The following is a 19589-nucleotide window of genomic DNA, read 5'->3' on the forward strand; positions in this document are numbered from 1 at the left end:
AAGCCTGGTGCAACCAGGAGGCTGGTCATCCCCTTGTCTCTGAGAGGTTTCCTTCTCACCTTGGCCCATGAGATTCCCCTTGCAGGTCATTTAGGTCAGACAAAGACTTGGGACAGGCTTGTCTCACACTTTCACTGGCCTCATATGAATGAGAATACCAAGGAGTTTTGTCGCTCATGTGTCACTTGCCAAGCCAGTGGTAAGTCAGGTGGCACAACAAAGGCCCCCCTCATACCACTACCTGTGGTGGGGGTTCCCTTTGAAAGAGTGGGGATTGACATTGTTGGTCCAATGGAACCCCAGACAGCATCAGGACACAAGTTTATACTGGTGGTGGTGGACCATGCCACCAGGTATCCTGAGGCTATTCCCCTTAGGACCACTACAGCCCCTGTAGTGGCAAGAGCCCTAGTTGGAGTGTTCTCCAGAGTGGGTTTCCCTAAGGAGGTCGTTTCTGACAGAGGTACAAACTTCATGTCAGGATATCTGCCTGCTATGTGGAAAGAGTGTGGTGTGAACTACAAGTTCACCACACCCTATCATCCACAATGCAATGGGCTTGTTGAGAGGTTCAACAGGACCCTGAAAGGGATGATTCATGGACTACCTGAAACTCTTAGGAGAAGATGGGATGTCCTGATCCCCTGCCTCTTGTTTGCTTACAGAGAGGTCCCACAGAAGGGGGTTGGCTACAGCCCTTTTGAGCTTCTGTATGGGCATCCTGTAAGAGGACCCCTGTGTTTGGTGAAGGAAGGATGGGAGAGACCTCTCAAAAAGCCTGCAACCAACATAGTGGACTATGTACTTGGTCTCCGCTCCAGGATGGCTGAGTATATGGAGAAGGCATCTAAAAACCTTGAGGCCAGCCAGGAACTTCAAAAAGCTTGGCATGACCAAAAGGCTGTACTGACTGTGTACCAGCCAGGACAGAAGGTGTGGGTGCTGGAGCCAGTGGCCCCAGCAGCTCTGAAAGACAAATGGTCTGGGCCCCACACCATCATTGAGCAAAAGGGAGAGGTTACCTACTTGGTGGACCTTGGAACTCCCAGGAGCCCTCTCAGAGTGCTCCATGTTAACAGGCTCAAGGCATATGTTGACAGGAAGGACATGAGCTTGCTCATGGCCACAGATGAGGGACAGGAGGAAGAGAGTGACCCTCTCCCAGACCTGCTCACTCAGAATCCTGATGATGGGTCAGTTGATGGTGTTGTCTTTTGTGGCAGCCTCACTGAACATCAGCAACAGGATTGCAGGCAAGTTCTGCAATCCTTTCGACATATGTTCTCTCTGACACCCAGCCAAACTGATTGGTGTACCCATGATGTTGACACTGGAGACAGTCTGCCTGTCAAGAGTAAAATCTACAGACAGCCTGATCATGTTAGAGACTGCATCAAAACTGAAGTGCAGAAAATGTTGGAACTGGGAGTCATTGAGCCCTCAGATAGCCCTTGGGCTAGCCCAGTAGTTCTAGTGCCAAAGCCTCACACCCAGGGTGGTAAGAGAGAGATGAGGTTTTGCGTAGACTACAGAGGCCTCAATGCAGTCACTAAGACTGATGCCCACCCAATACCAAGAGCAGATGAGCTTATAGATAGATTGGCTTCTGCCAACTTCTTAAGCACATTTGATTTGACAGCTGGGTATTGGCAAATCAGGTTAGCTGAGGAAGCCAAACCCAAGACAGCATTTTCTACCCCTGGAGGGCATTATCAATTTGTGGTAATGCCCTTTGGACTGAAAAATGCACCTGCCACCTTCCAAAGGTTGGTGAATCAAGTCCTCACTGGGCTGGATGACTTCTGTGCAGCTTATCTTGACGATATTGCTGTCTTTAGCTCCACCTGGGAGGATCACCTGGTCCACCTGAGGAAAGTGTTAGAGGCCCTGCAAAAGGCAGGCCTCACTATCAAGGCCACAAAGTGCCAGATAGGGCAGTCACAGGTTGTATACCTGGGCCACCTTGTAGGTGGAGGCCAGGTTCAGCCACTGGAGAGTAAGATACAGGCCATCAAGGACTGGACTCCTCCAATCACCCAGACTCAGGTTCGAGCTTTCTTGGGCCTGACTGGGTACTATAGGAAGTTTGTCAGAAATTATGGGTCCATAGTGACCCCCCTTAATGACCTGACAAGCAAGAAGATGCCAAAGAAAGTTCAGTGGACAGCAAGCTGTCAGAAAGCATTCAATGACCTAAAGCAGGCCATGTGCACAGCACCTATCCTCAAGAGTCCAGATTACTCCAAGCCATTCATTGTCCAAACAGATGCTTCTGAGTTGGGTGTGGGAGCTGTTCTGTCTCAACTGAATTTTGATGGTAATGATCAGCCTATTGCTTTCATTAGTAGGAGGTTGACACCCAGAGAGAAAAATTGGTCAGCTATTGAGAGGGAGGCCTTTGCTGTGGTCTGGGCCCTGAAGAAGCTGAGGGCCTACTTGTTTGGCACTCACTTCACCATTCAGACAGACCATAAGCCCCTCTTGTGGCTAAATCAGATGAAGGGTGAAAACCCCAAACTGCTTAGGTGGTCCATTTCCCTACAGGGGATGGATTTTACAGTGGAGCATAGACCTGGGACTGATCACAGCAATGCTGATGGGCTCTCCAGGTATTTCCATTTAGAGCAAGAAGACTCACCTGGTCAAGGTTAGTTTATTGTCCCAAAGTTTGGGGGGGGGTCATGTAGGAGAGTAGGGTCTGCAATCCTATGATCACCCAGATTTTTGCTTTTTGCTGCACTGGTTTACGACTTTCCCTGGCTGTGGGCCTGCTAATCAGACCCACAGCCTAGCTGTTCTCTCTATCCAAATTGTACTTAGGTACTGAATTGGCACTGGGCCCTCTCCAAGTCCCTGTACCCAGGGCTGAGGTGCACCCAGAAGTCTCCCAGGGGCTGAAGCATGTATTGTGCCACCCCTGGATTGACTAACTAAAACTGACACAACTGGCTGCACGACAGCTGGGGCAAGGTGGTGTAAACACCCTTTGCTTTAGATATAGTATACCTATATCTAACCCTAAAATGGACACACAGATCTCCTATCAGTCACTCCTATGGCAGGCCTTAACAATCCTGAAGGCAGAGTGCTTGGAATCGTGTGAGATGGTGCTCTGGCATGAGCTGAGCCTGTCTGCGGCTTTCGGGATCCATCCCTTAGCCGTTTCCATGATATCGCATACCATATACTCTTAAGTGCATTATAATCCTCGCGGTTATGTGCCAACTCTGGTATCGCTTTATCAAAACATGTCGAGTAAGGTGTCATACGAATTGGAATACTAACCCCTCGCCAATTCTGGCGACGGGGTTAGCATTCCACCCTTCTAGAGGGACACGACATGTATGTAACCCCTAACCCCGGTTAAAGTCAGACAGAGCCTTAGCATCCACAAAATGGATGCTGCCACCGAGACACAAGTCTGCCCTCCTGCTGCTGGGAGTCCTCCCAGAGCAGGAGATAAGGACAAAGGGTTTCCTGCCAGGGGCGGTGCCAGCACCGTCCCAGACAGGGTTTTGTGTATTGTAGGTAGGCAGGGCTTTAGAGGAAGGTGACTGCACGTGGCACCCCGGTGCTCACTGTGCATAGGCTGGCTGGAACCAGTTCCAGGGTCACTCCAGACCCTGTGCTGGGGAAAAGCCCGCCAAGGAAGTGGGTGTAACCACCCCCCTCCTAGTCCCACCCATAGGGCAGGACTTAGTCGCGTGCCAGCCCCTTTTTACAGGATAAAGGTAGAGACTGGCCCCCTTCCAAATCAGATCATCTTTGAATCCTGAAACTACTTTCTGCGAAAGGAACTCAAGACTTCTTCCTAAGATTTCTCCCTTGTGACTAAGGAGTAGTCACCCTGCATCCGCAGGCACCATCTAAGAACACTGCGGTCTGCTGCAAGTCCTTCCTCCGGAATCCGACTGCCCAGCTCGACGAGAACCGGCTTCCCTGGCACCTCTGACCTCTACCCACCTCTACAGCCCAGCTGAGAACCGTGGGTGCGACGAGACCTCAAGGGACCGGCCATCTGCAAGACTGCACGACTTCTTTCCAGCAAGCCCGCCGAGTGAATTCCTGGTGAGTGCTTTGGGGTCCGAGAAGCCCCCACCCTGAGCAGCTCCAGCACCGAAGAGCAGCCCCCCAGCATCTCCACGATCTGCGTGGGGCCCTTCTGCTTTTTACTGCTCACCGCGTTGTTTGGCTACTAGCCCGCTGGCTTGTGGCCTTCCTGACGACGCCCGACGACATTTCTGCTGCTGGTCTGGTTGCTCCAGACTGGCCCTTGCTTCCCTCCATCGGAGAAGTACCCTGGACCCTCCTGGTCCGCCCAAGACGCCATTTTAGGTCCACCGCGTGGGCCTTGCATTTGCCAAGACTTGTTGCCCAATCCTGGGTCCAGCGACATCGACAGCAAGAACCTTCGTGGGACAGCTCGCACCTCCATCCTGGTCGCCGACAACGCCTCCTGGTCCGAGAGACTGCAGAGCCCAGCAGCGCCCACTCACCTGACTGCGGTGACTTCGCCCGGTGCCATCCTGGTGCCCACTTAATCACTGGCTAGTGATTCAAGAACTTGGTCCCCTCTGCTTTCAGGTTTTCTTCTTCCTTGATCCAGGCTTGGATCCATCGAACTTTTCTTCACTGGTCGCCTGCCAGCAACTTCTTCCTTCCAGGCTCCTGGTCCGGCAACGAGATCCCCGACGTCTTTTCAGACCTATGCAGCTGCAGCCCCTGGGCTAGGTAACTTCGGCACTTCGGTGTCCCAGCATAGCCTCACTATCCTAGGGTCAGGATCCACTGTCGTTTTCTTCCTACCAGGTCGGGTTCGCCCGTGAACACTAACTTTGCCTTTACTAGCCTCCATAGACTTTGTCCCGCATCCCGCGTGAGAGTGCACACTCTGCACCCGAGTCCCCTGGGCCTCCTAGTAGTAATCTAACGATTCCCTAGTCCAGTCCTAGCGATTCCAAAGCCTATTAGAACTGTTACTTACCTGCTAGTAATTCGCATTCCACTTTTAAAGTATATGGTTTTTCATGCCCCTCGGGCATTTGTGTATAACGTGCTAACTTAAGTATTTTCATAAGAGTTTTGTTGTGTGCTTAGCACCCTGTCCTCATAAAGAGTACAGGGTTGTTGTGATTCTAATAAATACACTGTTTATTTTCATAACACTTGTGTGGTGTCCTTTCACTGGGTGTTCAAGGGGTAATGTGATGGTAAAACAGCTGGCTTAACACGCCCTCTAGAGTCTTAGCCTTAGACTGCTCGTATCCATGCTACTAGGATAGCTGGTCTATAAGGTTGACTTACAACCAATCATCAATAAGGGTTGTTTGGACTGATATATAGTGATCACTAGAATAGTGAGCACTGCACATCAGGCCAACTTCCCACACATGCCTTCCCTGGACCGGAAACAAGCTTCCGAGGACTGGTTTCTGGCATTCCAGCCGTCTTCAGCCCGGCTTGCTTGAATCCAGTGGCAAAGTGAGCAAGGGACTCACGTCTGAGCATACCCTGCCACACTTATGGTGGCCAAATGCGGTACAAAAGGAGTGGTGATGGACGGAGCATCTGAATCAATCAAACACTCACACCCAGTCAAAAGATCTGGGTTTAATCCATCACCGTTCTTTAGCCCACTCTGCCACCCCAGTTCAGACATGGCTATAGGCAAATCAGTCTGACCCTGTGCCTCATGGGAACAGTCCAGCCCGAACTGCCAAGCCATGTCTTCCCTGGACTGGAAACAAGCTTCCGAGGACCGGTTTCTGGCATTCCAGCCGTCTTCAGCCCGGCTTGCTTGAATCCAGTGGCAAAGTGAGCAAGGGACTCACGTCTGAGCATACCCTGCCACACTTATGGTGGCAAAAAGCGGTACAAAAGGAGTGGTGATGGACGGAGCATCTGAATCAATCAAACACTCACACCCAGTCAAAAGATCTGGGTTTAATCCATCACCGTTCTTCAGCCCACTCTGCCACCCCAGTTCAGACATGGCTATAGGCAAATCAGTCTGACCCTGTGCCTCATGGGAACAGTCCAGCCCGAACTGCCAAGCCATGTCTTCCCTGGACCGGAAACAAGCTTCCGAGGACCGGTTTCTGGCATTCCAGCCGTCTTCAGCCCGGCTTGCTTGAATCCAGTGGCAAAGTGAGCAAGGGACTCACGTCTGAGCATACCCTGCCACACTTATGGTGGCCAAAAGCGGTACAAAAGGTGTGGTGATGGACGGAGCATCTGAATCAATCAAACACTCACACCCAGTCAAAAGATCTGGGTTTAATCCATCACTGTTCTTTAGCCCACTCTGCCACCCCAGTTCAGACATGGCTATAGGCAAATCAGTCTGACCCTGTGCCTCATGGGAACAGTCCAGCCCGAACTGCCAAGCCATGTCTTCCCTGGACCGGAAACAAGCTTCCGAGGACCGGTTTCTGGCATTCCAGCCGTCTTCAGCCCGGCTTGCTTGAATCCAGTGGCAAAGTGAGCAAGGGACTCACGTCTGAGCATACCCTGCCACACTTATGGTGGCCAAAAGCGGTACAAAAGGAGTGGTGATGGACGGAGCATCTGAATCAATCAAACACTCACACCCAGTCAAAAGATCTGGGTTTAATCCATCACCGTTCTTTAGCCCACTCTGCCACCCCAGTTCAGACATAAAGTAAAGTAGCACAACATTAACACTAAGCCAGCTTCCCATCTTACAACCTCCTCTGGTAGAATCTTGTAAGAGTCCTCCTTTAAATATTAAGTCTCATGCAAATCTCATAGACACACTCACCTTACTTTAGTCACCACTTACAAGGATGATGCCTTATCCTTAGCATTTATCAAGCCCTCTCCAGAGAATCTCTTTTCCCCTACTGACACATTCTTTAGTCAAGGCAACTTCCTTGAAGCTCTCAAGACAGGTCATCAACTCTCACTGTTGAAAACCCCACACTATAACCTGAAGACCTCACCATCAGCCGGCCCATCACTCACCTACCCTGCATCAGCTAGATCATAAGAAAACAGTCCAGACTCTACTCCAAGGCCACATCAACACCAGCAAGTTTCTACATGACTATTCATCTGGCTCCAGATCATGCTGAAATGTAGAGACAGCTACCTTATAAATAGTAGCTGACTCTGTTCTGAATATACATAAAGATGACCCCTGCCTTCTCATATTGTTGGACCTCTCAGCCGTCTTTGGCACCATCAACCATCCCGCCTTCATCCACACCATAAAGGATTCACTGGCACTGGTTCTCCACCTACCCATCCAACTGACACTAGTTTGTTCACATGGGAACCACTACATATTTCATATTACCTCAGGGCCCAAGTTTCCATTTTCCCCATCACTTTCAACCTCTATATGGGTCCTCATGGAACTCTACTCACTGATAACAGCATCAAATTACGAGATGACTCACAACTCTACTTGAAAGTCTCCTCCACTCCAGAGATCCGATGCCTCATACTCTGCCTGTACATTATCCATGACTGGCCGAGCACCTACCTCAAGATCAAAACCACCAAAACAAAATCCCTGCTTATTTCCAAGAACAACAAACAACAACTATTCCAAACTTCGCTTTCACCTGAATTCACACTAGACACTGGCCAGTGGTGTAACAAAACTTCAGGGGGACCCCTGCAAAGTACTTGGAGAGCCCCGGCCCACCACCTACCACTTTGGTCCTGGACCCAGTGTACTGTGCGGAGAGAGTCCCTTAGAGCTCACCTCTTTGCAACGCAGGGGCTGCGAGGATAATATTATGCCATTGACACTGACCTCTCCTTGAGGAAAATATTGTGAAGAAAATGAACACTGACTTGTATTTCAGAACATTGAACATAAACAGTATTCACACTGAAATAGTGGTGGAATGTGTGCAGATGGCCCCAGAGCACACTTTCCACCCTGGAGTCATCTAAGAATGTATACAGATGGCCCTAGTATACACCTTTCTCATTGGAATGTGCTGGTGGCCCCAATACATACCCACACACTAAAACCTCAGTAGAATGTGTGCAGGTTCCCCCATTTTATGGGAATAAAAATGAAATCATAGTATAATTACAGTATAACCTCACAAGTTCCCTCTCCTCTTCTAGGGAGCTCTTTAAAATCGCCGACACTCTATGCTCCCTGCAATTACCCGATCCCGTAGTCAGTTCGCAAGAACTCTGTAATAACATCTCCGATTTCTTTCACAATAAAATCCTTGATATACATACCTCTTTGGAAGCCCAATACCAAGCGCTGGATCAAACCGTTCTACCTGTCATTTCCAACCTGGACTCCCTAGGCACAGATCCCCCCTGTTCCCTGGTAGAATTTCCTCCTCTATCCTTGGAGGGTTTGAACCTTTTGCTGGATAAGACTAATTCTGCTTCCCCCCTGGATCCTCTACCTCTGAAAAAACTTAAAGAGTGTAGAAACTGCCTCCTTCCTCCTATGCTTCAGATAATGAACAAGGCTATTATCCAGGGCTCTTTTCCATCGGTATGGAAGAAGGCTATTGTGAAGCCTCTCCTCAAGAAGCCATCCCTCGATCCGGCCCTTCTAAAAAACTTTAGGCCGATCTCCCTTCTTCCTGCCCCCGCCAAGATGCTTGAGGCGCACCTTAATTTGCATCTGTCCTCTTTCCTGGAGTCATCTGGATACCTTGACAACACGCAACATGGCTTTAGAAAACACCATAGCACCGAGTCCGCTCTCATCTATGTAGTCGAAAATATCCGACGCAAAGTGGACTCTGGTCTTACCACGGTCTTGGTTTTGTTGGACCTCACGGCCGCGTTCGACACCCTTTCCCCGGCCATTCTTACATCTCGGCTTAGGGAGGCTGGTGTCGCGGGGTCGGCCTTGAGTCTCCTCAACTCCTTCCTGTTGGAAAGAGAGCAGAGAGTGATGCTTGGGAACCACCTCTCCCCTGCCAAGTCTTTGCAGTGTGGGGTGCCACAAGGGTCGGCCTTAAGTCCGACCCTGTTCAACATCTATGTGGCTCCCCTTGCAAGACTAGTAAGATCGCAAGGGATGGAGGTGGTGTCCTATGCAGACGACACCCAGATAATGGTGTCACTGGCTCACTCCTCCGTCAGGTCATCTGCTGCCAGTTTCAGGGTATGCATGCAGTATGTGGCAGACTGGATGACTATAAATTCCCTGAAACTGAACGGCGAAAAGACGGAGGTGTTGATTTTTGGGAAGGACCAAGATGCCTGGTCTGATGAGTGGTGGCCACCTTCTCTTGGCATCTGCCCCACTCCCTCCCAATCTGCCAGAAATCTGGGTGTAATATTCGATACCTCGCTCTCTATGACCTTTCAAGTCAACAGGACCGTGGCCACTTGCTGGGGTGTGATTAGGATACTCAATAAAATCCGTGGGTATCTTTCCCTCCAGGCTCGTAAACAGGTTGCAGTTGCCTTGGTAGGATCTAGATTAGACTACTGTAATTCTCTGTACATTGAAGCCAATAAAAGTCTTGTTCGCCGACTGCAGATAGTGCAGAATGCTGCAGCTCGGTTTGTCCTGGCCCTCCCTAAATTCTCCTCTGCCACTGCAGCCAGGAAAGAACTTCATTGGCTCCCTGTTCACCAAAGAATTTCTTTCAAGACTCTGTGTTTGGTCTACAGAGCCCTGACGGAAGGCCCCTCGAGCGCCATCGGCTCCCTTCTCACGCGCTATGTCCCCACACGAGATCTTCGTTCCTCGGGACTCTGTCAACTGGTTGTTCCTCGTGCTAAACTAGTTAGATGGGGAGCCAGAGCTTTCTCCGTGGCTGCTCCGAAACTCTGGAATTCTATCCCTATCCTAATAAAAACCCTTCCCACAATTGAGACATTTAAAAAGGCTCTTAAAACCTGCCTTTTTAAGAGGGCTTATCAATGAGAGAAGGCTGCAGAATGGGGGATTTTGCTGATTTATTTGACTTAGGCGCCTTGACGCCCATGGGGCTAAGTTCGCGCATTATAAGATTCGGTTCATTCATTCATAACGTGTACAGATGGCTCCAGATTACACCATTTCCCCTTTACAGTGGGTCCCTTCGCGGCAGTGGTTCGCTCACTGCACTAGGATTATTTGATGCGCTGAGCTGCCTCGCCGCATTGCACTTGCCTGCAGAAGCACAAACTCAGGATTTAACACGCAACACCATGGTTTGGGGTTACCTTTAATAATCAGAATTAATTTCTATCCAAATGAACGCTTTTTGCAACATTAGAATAATCAAAGACCAGGAAAAAAACATAATGCTCTAATTTACACCTTGCAGTTTGTATGCTGCTCTTTGAAGACAGTTAATAGTTCACTATTCTGTTAGGATTTTAACTCATAAACTGCATGTAACAAAAGAATGTTAACTTATAAACTGCAAGTAACAAAAGGATCTATCTGTCAAAAGCAGTAACCCACTGACTTATTTAATTTATAGGCCCTTTCTGATCCGCATGGTACATGTTCTTTGCAGCAGGCACACTAATCCTCTCAGTTACCTTACCATGAGTGAACGCTTCCACTAGACAAAACTCCAATCTCTCTCTAGGAAGAACATTATTCACTGGAGTTATCTTGATATGTTTCCTAAAAATTGCTGAAGGCCAGGAACATGACAGCAAGAGCTTTTAAATTTATTATATACTTGCAAACACGACGCCCCCACCCGTAGTCAGTGCCCGGTGCGGTCGCACCGGTCTCATCGCCCTAGAGAAGGTCTTGAGTGAGCTCAGAAACATGACGTGGGTTTAAGTGAAAACATAGGCGCCCCTCCGCCTCCCCAGGTGTGGCTGGTTATGGTTAGAGTGACTGGATTGCATATTTACCTTCCACTCTGCAACGGCCGGCGTTAGATTTTCAGGGTGGTCTGTAACTGGCTTCTGTGACAAATTGGTCTACCTCTGGAAAGGGCAGTTTGTGAAATATGGCTCTGAGCTGTTACTGCCTCGCGGATCTTACAGCCAGCGCTGAAGGCTCGGAAGAGGCTCTGCTGCCCCCTGCTGGTGCTGCCTGGTCGGTGCATGTCAGACTGTCATCCGATGCAGCCTTCTAGTTTAGCTACATCATCCCAATTTTCCTTCTGTATTTATTCCGGCTTTATTTTTAGTTTACATTTTCCTTTTCTCTATCCAATCATATTAGTTTAATTTCTCACTTGCTTTCTTTTCGTTCTCTGGCTTTTCCCATTCCTTCCTTCTTTCGTCCCTCGTTTCTTTCTTTCTCTCTCCTAGCCTTCATTGCTTCCTCTCTCTAGTCCCTTGCTTCTTTACCTCACTCTTTCACGCCTACTTCTTTCCGTACTGCCTATCTTCCAACTCTTATATTTTCTTTTCTTCCCTCTGGTCACTTTTTTCTTCTGGCACTTCTCCTCCTTTTACCTTCCCACTCGCTCTTTCCTTTCGTCTCCGCTTCCTCCCTGTATTCTCCTTCATTTGTTACCTTCTCCCTTCATTTTCATCATCACTGGCTTCTCTCGTTTCATCTTTTTTCTTTTCCGCTAATCTACTCTCCGCTCTTTTCTTTTCTTTTCCTTTCCTTTCCTTTCACCCTTACTTCTCCCCTCTCCATCATATTTCTTCCTCCTTTCATTCCTTAGGTCTATCCCCTCAATCAATCAATCAATCAATCAATCATATCATTTGTAAAGCGCACTACTCACCCGTGAGGGTCTCAAGGCGCTGGGGTGGGGAATGCTGCTACTGATCGAAAAGCCAGGTCTTGAGGAATTTTCTGAAGGTCAGCAGGTCTTGGGTCTGCCGTAGGTGGATGGGGAGGGTGTTCCAGGTCTTGGCGGCGAGGTGGGAGAACCATCTGCCGCCTGAGGTCGCTCTTCGGAAGTGGGGGACATCTTTACTTGATTGCTTCATGCCATGCCTACCATTCGCACTTTCTTCATTTCTTATCCTTCCTTCCTTCCCTTCTTCTCTTCCTACCTCCCCGTTCCCCATACATTCTACACTCTCTACCCTTCCTTCACCCTTTCTGTCGCCCTTTTACTCACCTTTTTCACGTACTTCCGCCTTATCCCCTACCAGGTGCCACTGCTTCCCATCATCTCCCCTTCCTCTTCATTCTACTCTTCTTCCCTTCCTTCTTATTTATCTCCCCTCCTCCTGCCTCTGCACCAGCTCTTCTAGCTGCCTGCTGGCAATGCCAGATATCTGACTGACTTCTCCCTGGCCCTTCTAACATTTCAGTGGTGCCCTATGAAACCATCACGGTCAATGGATAGTACAAAGCGTGACTCGAGAGATGCACACAAATGATGCACGCAAGATGACACTGCACGGGGAAACTTGAACCTCGCCAGCTGCACAGAAGGCCTCCTAACTGCACTAACGTCGCTGTTCCTGAAAGATGCCCTATTTATGCCTTAGGCATCTTATATTCTAAGTATTAGCTGCATGCCTGCATCACACGTACCACTGCTGAGAAATACCAGTACGACCCATGACACTCATAGAAGTATGGTATACACCAGTGAGAAGTACCGGTGTCATCCCATTAAAGGGATCACTGCCCTGCTGAGAGGTACTGCTATCACCACATAGCGGTCCTCCTCACCAGTGGCCCGGGAAATGGGACGGATTTCCCTCACCTTGGGGTCTGCAAATAACAGGGGTCTAAAATATGGCAACTTTTCTGACAGAGGTGCTGCGGAGAAGTGCTGGCATCGCCCAAGTAAAGGAGCAACGACCTGCTGACAATGCCTTATTATTCCAAAGGATGCCCTTCTGAGATGTGCCTGTATCACTTGTTAAAAGTTTAGCAGCCGTGATGAGGAGTACCACTGCCCCCATCAAAAGTGTAGCAGCTCTGAGAGGTATTGGTAACACCCCATTAAAAGTGGAGCGGTACAGTTAAGTGGTATCATTATCAGCCCATTAAAAGTATATAATCTCTGCTGAGAGATAGTCGTATCACCCCATTAAAAGTAGCGCAGCTCAGCTGAAAAGTACTAGTATCACCCCATGTAAAGTGTATTAATTCTGCTGGAAGCCTTTGGTATCACCCTTCTGCACTGCTGAAAAGTGCCAGTCAAATGCCATTAAAGTGTATCAGCTCTGCACAAGAGGTGTTGGTATCACCCCATTAAAAGTGGAGCAGCCCCTCTCAGAGGTCTATTCCTGCTGAGATGTACCAGTATCACCCCTCTAGAAGTACAGAAGCAGTGCTAAGAACTCAGGGGGTCCAGCTAAGAATACCGCAGCCTTTCACAGAGTTGCCTGCAAAGCACTGCAGTTCATCTGAGAAGTACTGGCACAATCCCATAAAGGTACGGCAGCCTGGAGGGAACACCTGCTAAAAGTACTGGTACTGCCTCATGACAAGAACAGAAGCCCATCGGAGATGCGAGGGCACTGTGCCAGGGGATGTATCACCGATCTATTGAAAAGTACAGATACTAATCCATTATATAAGAAGGGTGTCAACAGTCAGAGCATCCATACAAAGCTCTTCCCACCAGGGCACCTGTGTTACACTTAACATGTGTGTGTGCCACTGTCGCGTGCCAGTGGCCTACACACCAGGAACACCCAGGATAGGTCAAGACCGGAGTAGACTCTTGAGGGGGGCACAAGCATTCTGAGCACTGCATAGGACCAATCGAACTGCACATACCATGCGTGAGGCATCACGCACCTGCCATATTATGCAAATGACGGCTGCTCTGTCTTGAAATCACCCTAAGTCGGCGACCCGGGGGTCTGCAAGGCGCTAGCTGTATCGGTTGCATGTTGTACTGTGTTACTTGATATTTGTATAGCTCAGCATTCGCCAATGACATGGCCTCTTAGCGCTATGTGCAGACTTAGATCACGATTCCTCTCAACGAAGGGTGCCCACGTGAGGGCGGGGGGGAGGGGGGAGGGGGGAGGGGGGAGGGGGGGCGGTAACCGACTTGCTCCTAGGCTCGCCTTCCATAAAAAAAAAAAAAGTGTAATTCCCCTGGAGGGCAAGTCATCCCCTGGCACCTGCCGCCCTGCCCGACCAATTTTAGTTTCTCTCCCTACTCACCTTCAACTTCGTCAAAACAGAAATACATAGACATGAAAAGAAAACAAAACAAAACAAAAAACACAAGCAGACACAATTTTGCTCATCAAGGGAAAGGGATAACCTTTTAGCGAAGAAAAGAAGCAAAAAAAAAATCAGACACCGGCCCCTTCAGAAGTGGTGATGGGGGCTGAGTGCGATAGGGGACGGCGGGTGTCCACTCTGACCTCATCCACCGCTCCCCCCTCCCCCACCGCTCAGGTTTTAAAGGGAGAGCAGAGAGACATTGACAAGCAAGGGAAATTGCAATAGAATGTGTCACAGTGTTTAATGCTGTGCCGCCCACTTTCAGGCAACTGTAAGTTTAAGGAAGGAGAGTCTTTGGGCAAGCAGAGTTTTTTTTTCTCAATGGAAAAGATGTGACTCAAGATGTGTCATCTTTTAAAAAAAACACACACATACACACACAGAGGACTTGCTTTCTTTCGCCACTTGTATATAAAGCCCCAATATGAGGTGGTGTGAGTTCACATGCACACACTCCCCGGCGCGCACACACTGGTTTGGCACTGGTGCCAGAGGGGTCCAGGGGTTTTTCGGGTTTTGGGGGGCACTTTTTTTCTACCTCAGACCCCAATTCCACTTGAGAAACAGCACAGGTGGAGCCAACTTGGAGAGGAGAAAAAGTTGAAGAAGGAGCTACTGACACAGACCAACATCCCTCGTGCCCCCTCGACTGGCCAGGGTCCTGGCCACCACAAGTCGGGTGCAAAAGGCAAGCTAGCAAACAGGAAAGGAACAGGGGAGAAAAACCTGCAAAGAAGGACCACATTTTTACATTTAAAGCATTCCAGGAAAATATGAAAAGTAAGTCTTACTTTTTTCACATTTATTCGCGAAATGTTGCTTTTTTTCAAGAAATTTTGCTTTTTTATGCAAGAATTTTTTACGTTCATTTAATGCCTACATTTCTCTTTCTTTGGTTGTTATTCTTTCGGCTGTGTGCCTGCGTCTATAATTGAGGGGCAAGTGGGGAGTCTGTCACGGTTTTTTGGGGGGTGATGGGCCGTTCATGTTCTACAGAGGTCTGTGTGAAAGGGTGCATGTACCTTGCAATGGATGGGTTGAAGTTCTCTCTGACTGGCACTCACAGGACCAGGGTAGCTGTCCCTAAGAAGTCCTACAGCGCCTCTACTCTCCAAGAGGGCGCTGGAGTGAGACTCCAGGGTCTGTGCCAACCAGGGATTTTAAAACTCTTTTAAGGGCAGTTGGGCCATCGAATCTGAGCAAGTGAGTGACCCTCCTGCCCAAAGTGTGAGCATCACACCTAATGAGTGACACAAGCGCAGCATATGCGCTCATGGCAGACCCCAAACCTTTCCAAAGAGTGCAGCGGTGGGGAGAGATAGTGCTTCCCACAGTGCCAAGAAAACCAAACAAAACGTATTTGGAAGTCTGGAGCAAAGGTGGTGTGCCAAAACAAGCGCCCCGAGGATGGGAAGTGAAGCCTGAAGCAGGGCTGGTTCTGCAGCAAGATGTACTCTCAGCAGGCTGCAGACGCAGAGGTTGTATTGGGGAGGGGGCGTGTCTGCATGCACGCACGACCAATTCCATTTGACTAATCTTGTCAAATTAATGGATATATAGGGGTTGCTCATAAAAACTTCTTATACTGCAGGTTCTCGAAGTTTAATGTGCTTGGCTGAGGCTCCCACAAAGGGGCGAATTGTTCTGATAACAGACGATTTTTAGAAGTTGAACTTGCGGCCAAATTCCTCTCATAAACCAGGAATGTTCTTTGCAGACAGCACGTGTAATGTAGATAACATTTCTCAGTGTAACACTAGGCGTGAGTGCGTCTTGGCAGATACGGCAGCTGGCGCGCTTGGAGCTAGCGATGTGCCCAGGATCACACCGATTGGTCAAATGAGAAACACATGGTTAAAAGCAATGGCTCTTGTTGCGCCGCAGCCCTCCCGTTCCTTGTACCGCACCGGCAGCTTGCCAAAGGCCACTATTGAAATAGAAGCCCGTGGAAGGAGTCAGCTCATATCCAAGACGTTTATAGACGCATAATATTCTGTTCCGAGCTTGGGAAAATGCGTGTGGTTCTGTCGGCTCTTGTAAAGGGCGCTGCTGGTCTAACAAGGCTCCAGGGAAGGCTGTTCACACCGGAGCTCTTAGAAAGAAAGCATTTTTCTGACAGCAGCCAGCAGCCAAGCCTGGTCTCTTAAACGGTGCGAGGGGAATACAGTTATGAGGACACTGTAAGAGGATCTGTGTTTGCACAGGGAGGCCCAGTACTGAAACCTTCGTCATGGGGAATGTTCTATTAGGACCTCGAGAACGCAAACTATCTTATTATCTTACAAGACGTTACAGACTTGGAGTACTCTTGTAGCAAGACCTTACAGAGTGGGCTTGTTGGAATGGCTCTGAAAGGGGGTGATGTTTCAGAACAGCAATGTTCTAATTACAAGAACCTACAAGGACCTGAATGTTCGGATAACAAGAGGTCTCTCCATGCAGACTTGTTTGCATTATATCAGCCAACATAATCCAACTGCTCTGATGATAAAAGGTCTCAGCATGGAAGTGACCTGCTGAGAGTTAAATCTCTTAGAATAAAAATGTTCTCATCATGGCAGATCCTTAAAAAGTGAAATGTTCTGATCATATATGGGATGAAATCCCCTCATCCGTACATTATTCGGGTATTGCAAGCAAAAGAGGAGATCTATGACCACGTAGAGGAATGAGGCCAAAGGCCGAATAACCTCATGGAACTCTGAGGTGACTTTCTATATATCTCTATAATGCACGACAGAGTACATTATAGAGATACATACCTTTATCCTTTGCACATACCACTTAAATCCTTGCTGTGGTCCTCCTCCATATGAGAGAGATAGGATGTTTGCAGACATGAAAAAGTAAAATCTGTATAGCAAAATTAAACACACCAAAAAGCAGAAAGATATTAGAATAAGTTTAATATGTAAGTTTTTTTTTAAAGCTGTAGCTTAGAATTTATAGAACCGTGCAGAAAGATTCTATCTTTCCTATAAATACGTAAGACATGCACAAAATAAACATGTTGCCATACATAGTGCCTTTTTGCTGATCACTGGTTATCTAGAAAAACAGAGTAGAAAGAAAAGCATGTTTTGATTTCACTGTTTAAACTGTACTCCCTGTTCTGCGTTTCCCCTTGGCTGCTGGAAGTAGGCATCGTGATGTCAGAACTCAACTATAATAAGTTATTACAGTTGAGCAGCTATGTCATTTCTTTATTACAGGTGACCACAGACATCACAAATAGCCTGTAACACGAACATTAGAACCAGGATTTTATACAGGGATGGCTGGCTTTTATTTACACTATGAGTTCTAAGAATGGAAATGTACTGATAATAAATGTTCTTAGAATAGAAAAGTTCTGATAACGAAAGCCCTTACATTGGGCAAGTTCTGATACCTTGACCTTTTCGAATGGAAATGTTCTGATCATTAGAACTCATAGAGATGGAGCCTTTTGATCATAATATCCTATGGAATATTAATGAATTGGTAATGAGGGCCCCTAAAAAGCAACATTTGTTTAAAATATCTTAGAAGCAGTAGTACAAGGGGCTCTCAGATCGGCAATGCTGTTCTAGCAAACACTCCAGAAGCAGAATGTTCGGTCTCGGGCTGGTCAAAAATGAATGTACCATTGACAAAAGCACCTAGAAGGAGGGTGTTCAGAGGATGGGAACTCTTCCAAGAAGGCTGTCTTAGTCAATGGAGCCCATGGGTGGGTAGACCTGTCAAGCGCTTCCCACATTGGAAATGTAGACATGGCTGTTCTCATAAGCGGGGTTGTTTGGAAAGAAAGTGTCCTCACAATCTCATAATAAAGCTCATAAAAGAGGACTGTTCTTGAAAGAGCTGCTTATGGAGGAAGATGTATCTGTGGTGAGTGCTCAGCAGAGGAGAACTGTTCTTAATCGACAGAGACATAGAAGTCGCCTGTTCTTCGTGCACTTTTCTGAAAAGGCCACGCTCACAGCCAGAGCCTTCTTCAAGGCAGCAGTGTTCAGGGAGTGCACTACCCTAAGTGGAAAGGGCTTCTAAATACAGCCTTCAAAGAAGGTTTTATTTTTATTTGCAAGTCTGCATTTATTTATTTGCACCCTAGTCACCCTTCAACAAGAAATGCAGTGCATAGTACATAGGTTGTTTTTTAGCTTAAAAAAGGGACGGAGACAGTAGGGTCAACCAGTGGTATGTACTGGTCACACTTCAGTAACATACATGTCTCTGTGATATATTGTGGGGCCTAGTGTTGATCTGCAAGTGCCATTTGGCGTTTTAGCATGCGCAATGAAATTCGTTTTATTTATTTATTTATTTACATTACTCTGGTCGGCCGTGAGCTGGAGTTTACTACACCCTACCCTGCCCCGCCCCACCGCTCTGCAGCACTTCCTCCTGGAGCCGCTACTGCCACATGAACATAGAATGGCACCAAAAAGGCATGTGGAGAGCAACAGTGCCTCGAATCATAGCCACCAGCTGCAGCCGATCAATGGGCAACCATATTCCCCAACAGGAAGAAACCAAGAGCAGTGCCCTGTGGCACACACAGACCTGCGCGCGCTGCTCCGCATGGATGTTATGATACAGTGCAGCTTCTGCTAATAACTCGGCTTCTAGGAGCTTTGGGGAGTGTGGTGTGATTCAGCCAGAGGTAGCTCTCCAGTATGGGATTCTATGTGAATCATGCCATGTAATCTGTCACTGACCAAGGTATCAGTCCATCCTAACCGTGACTATGTTACATTCACATGCGAGCATACAAGAAGTGCTGCACAAGTACAGATAATGTACTATGTATTTGTAGTGCCTAAAAAGCGCAAACCTAGCCACAAAGGTGGGGCGCTACACTATGCGAAGTGAGTACTGGGAGGCACAGTGGAGAACAGGACTGCTAGTAGGGCACAGGGGAGGGTAAGGAGAGAGTGTGCCTTTGGCAGGGAAAGCTGCAGACCCAGCGAGGCCTGTAGTGTCGCTGCCACAAGCTCAGTCCTATGGCTGGAGGGTCACACAGGGTACCTTGAAGGGTAAGCTGCAGACCCAGCGAGGCCTGTAGTGTCGCTGCCACAAGCTCAGTCCTATGGCTGGAGGGTCACACAGGGTACCTTGAAGGGTAAGCTGCAGACCCAGCGAGGCCTGTGGTGTCGCTGCCACAGGCTCGGTCCCATGGCTGGAGGGTCACACAGGGTACCTTGAAGGGAAAGCTGCAGACCCAGCGAGGCCTGTGGTGTCGCTGCCACAGGCTCGGTCCCATGGCTGGAGGGTCACACAGGGTACCTTGAACGGAAAGCTGTAGACCCAGCGAGGCCTCTGGTGTCGCTGCCACAGGCTCGGTCCCATGGCTGGAGGGTCACACAGGGTACCTTGAAGGGAAAGCTGTAGACCCAGCGAGGCCTGTGGTGTCGCTGCCACAGGGTCGGTCCCATGGCTGGAGGGTCACACAGGGTACCTTGAACGGAAAGCTGTAGACCCAGCGAGGCCTGTGGTGTCGCTGCCACAGGGTCGGTCCCATGGCTGG

General features: G+C 48.6%; 1 protein-coding gene and 2 long non-coding RNA genes across 3 annotated transcripts in view; 2 read left to right on the top strand and 1 right to left on the bottom strand.

Moving 5' to 3' along the window:
- The window catches only part of LOC144770418 (uncharacterized), a 361721-nt gene extending 350833 nt beyond the window's left edge, over positions 1-10888 (bottom strand). Inside the window, exon 1 of the long non-coding RNA XR_013598886.1 lies at positions 10822-10888. This is a non-coding gene — a long non-coding RNA (uncharacterized LOC144770418). The remainder of the gene's footprint in view (positions 1-10821) is intronic.
- LOC144770417 (uncharacterized) overlaps positions 1-19589 on the top strand; it is a 177593-nt gene that overhangs the window by 105825 nt on the left and 52179 nt on the right. The gene's annotated exons all lie outside the window — the stretch shown is intronic.
- Positions 14642-19589, top strand: part of IL11 (interleukin 11) — a 38222-nt gene continuing 33274 nt past the window's right edge. The window contains exon 1 of the mRNA XM_078654927.1: positions 14642-14860. Coding sequence (XP_078511053.1) covers positions 14854-14860 — 7 coding nt within the window. The 5' untranslated portion in view covers positions 14642-14853. The remainder of the gene's footprint in view (positions 14861-19589) is intronic.

This window comes from Lissotriton helveticus, chromosome 7 (assembly GCF_964261635.1).
Source record: "Lissotriton helveticus chromosome 7, aLisHel1.1, whole genome shotgun sequence".
NCBI classification, from domain to species: Eukaryota; Metazoa; Chordata; class Amphibia; order Caudata; family Salamandridae; genus Lissotriton; species Lissotriton helveticus.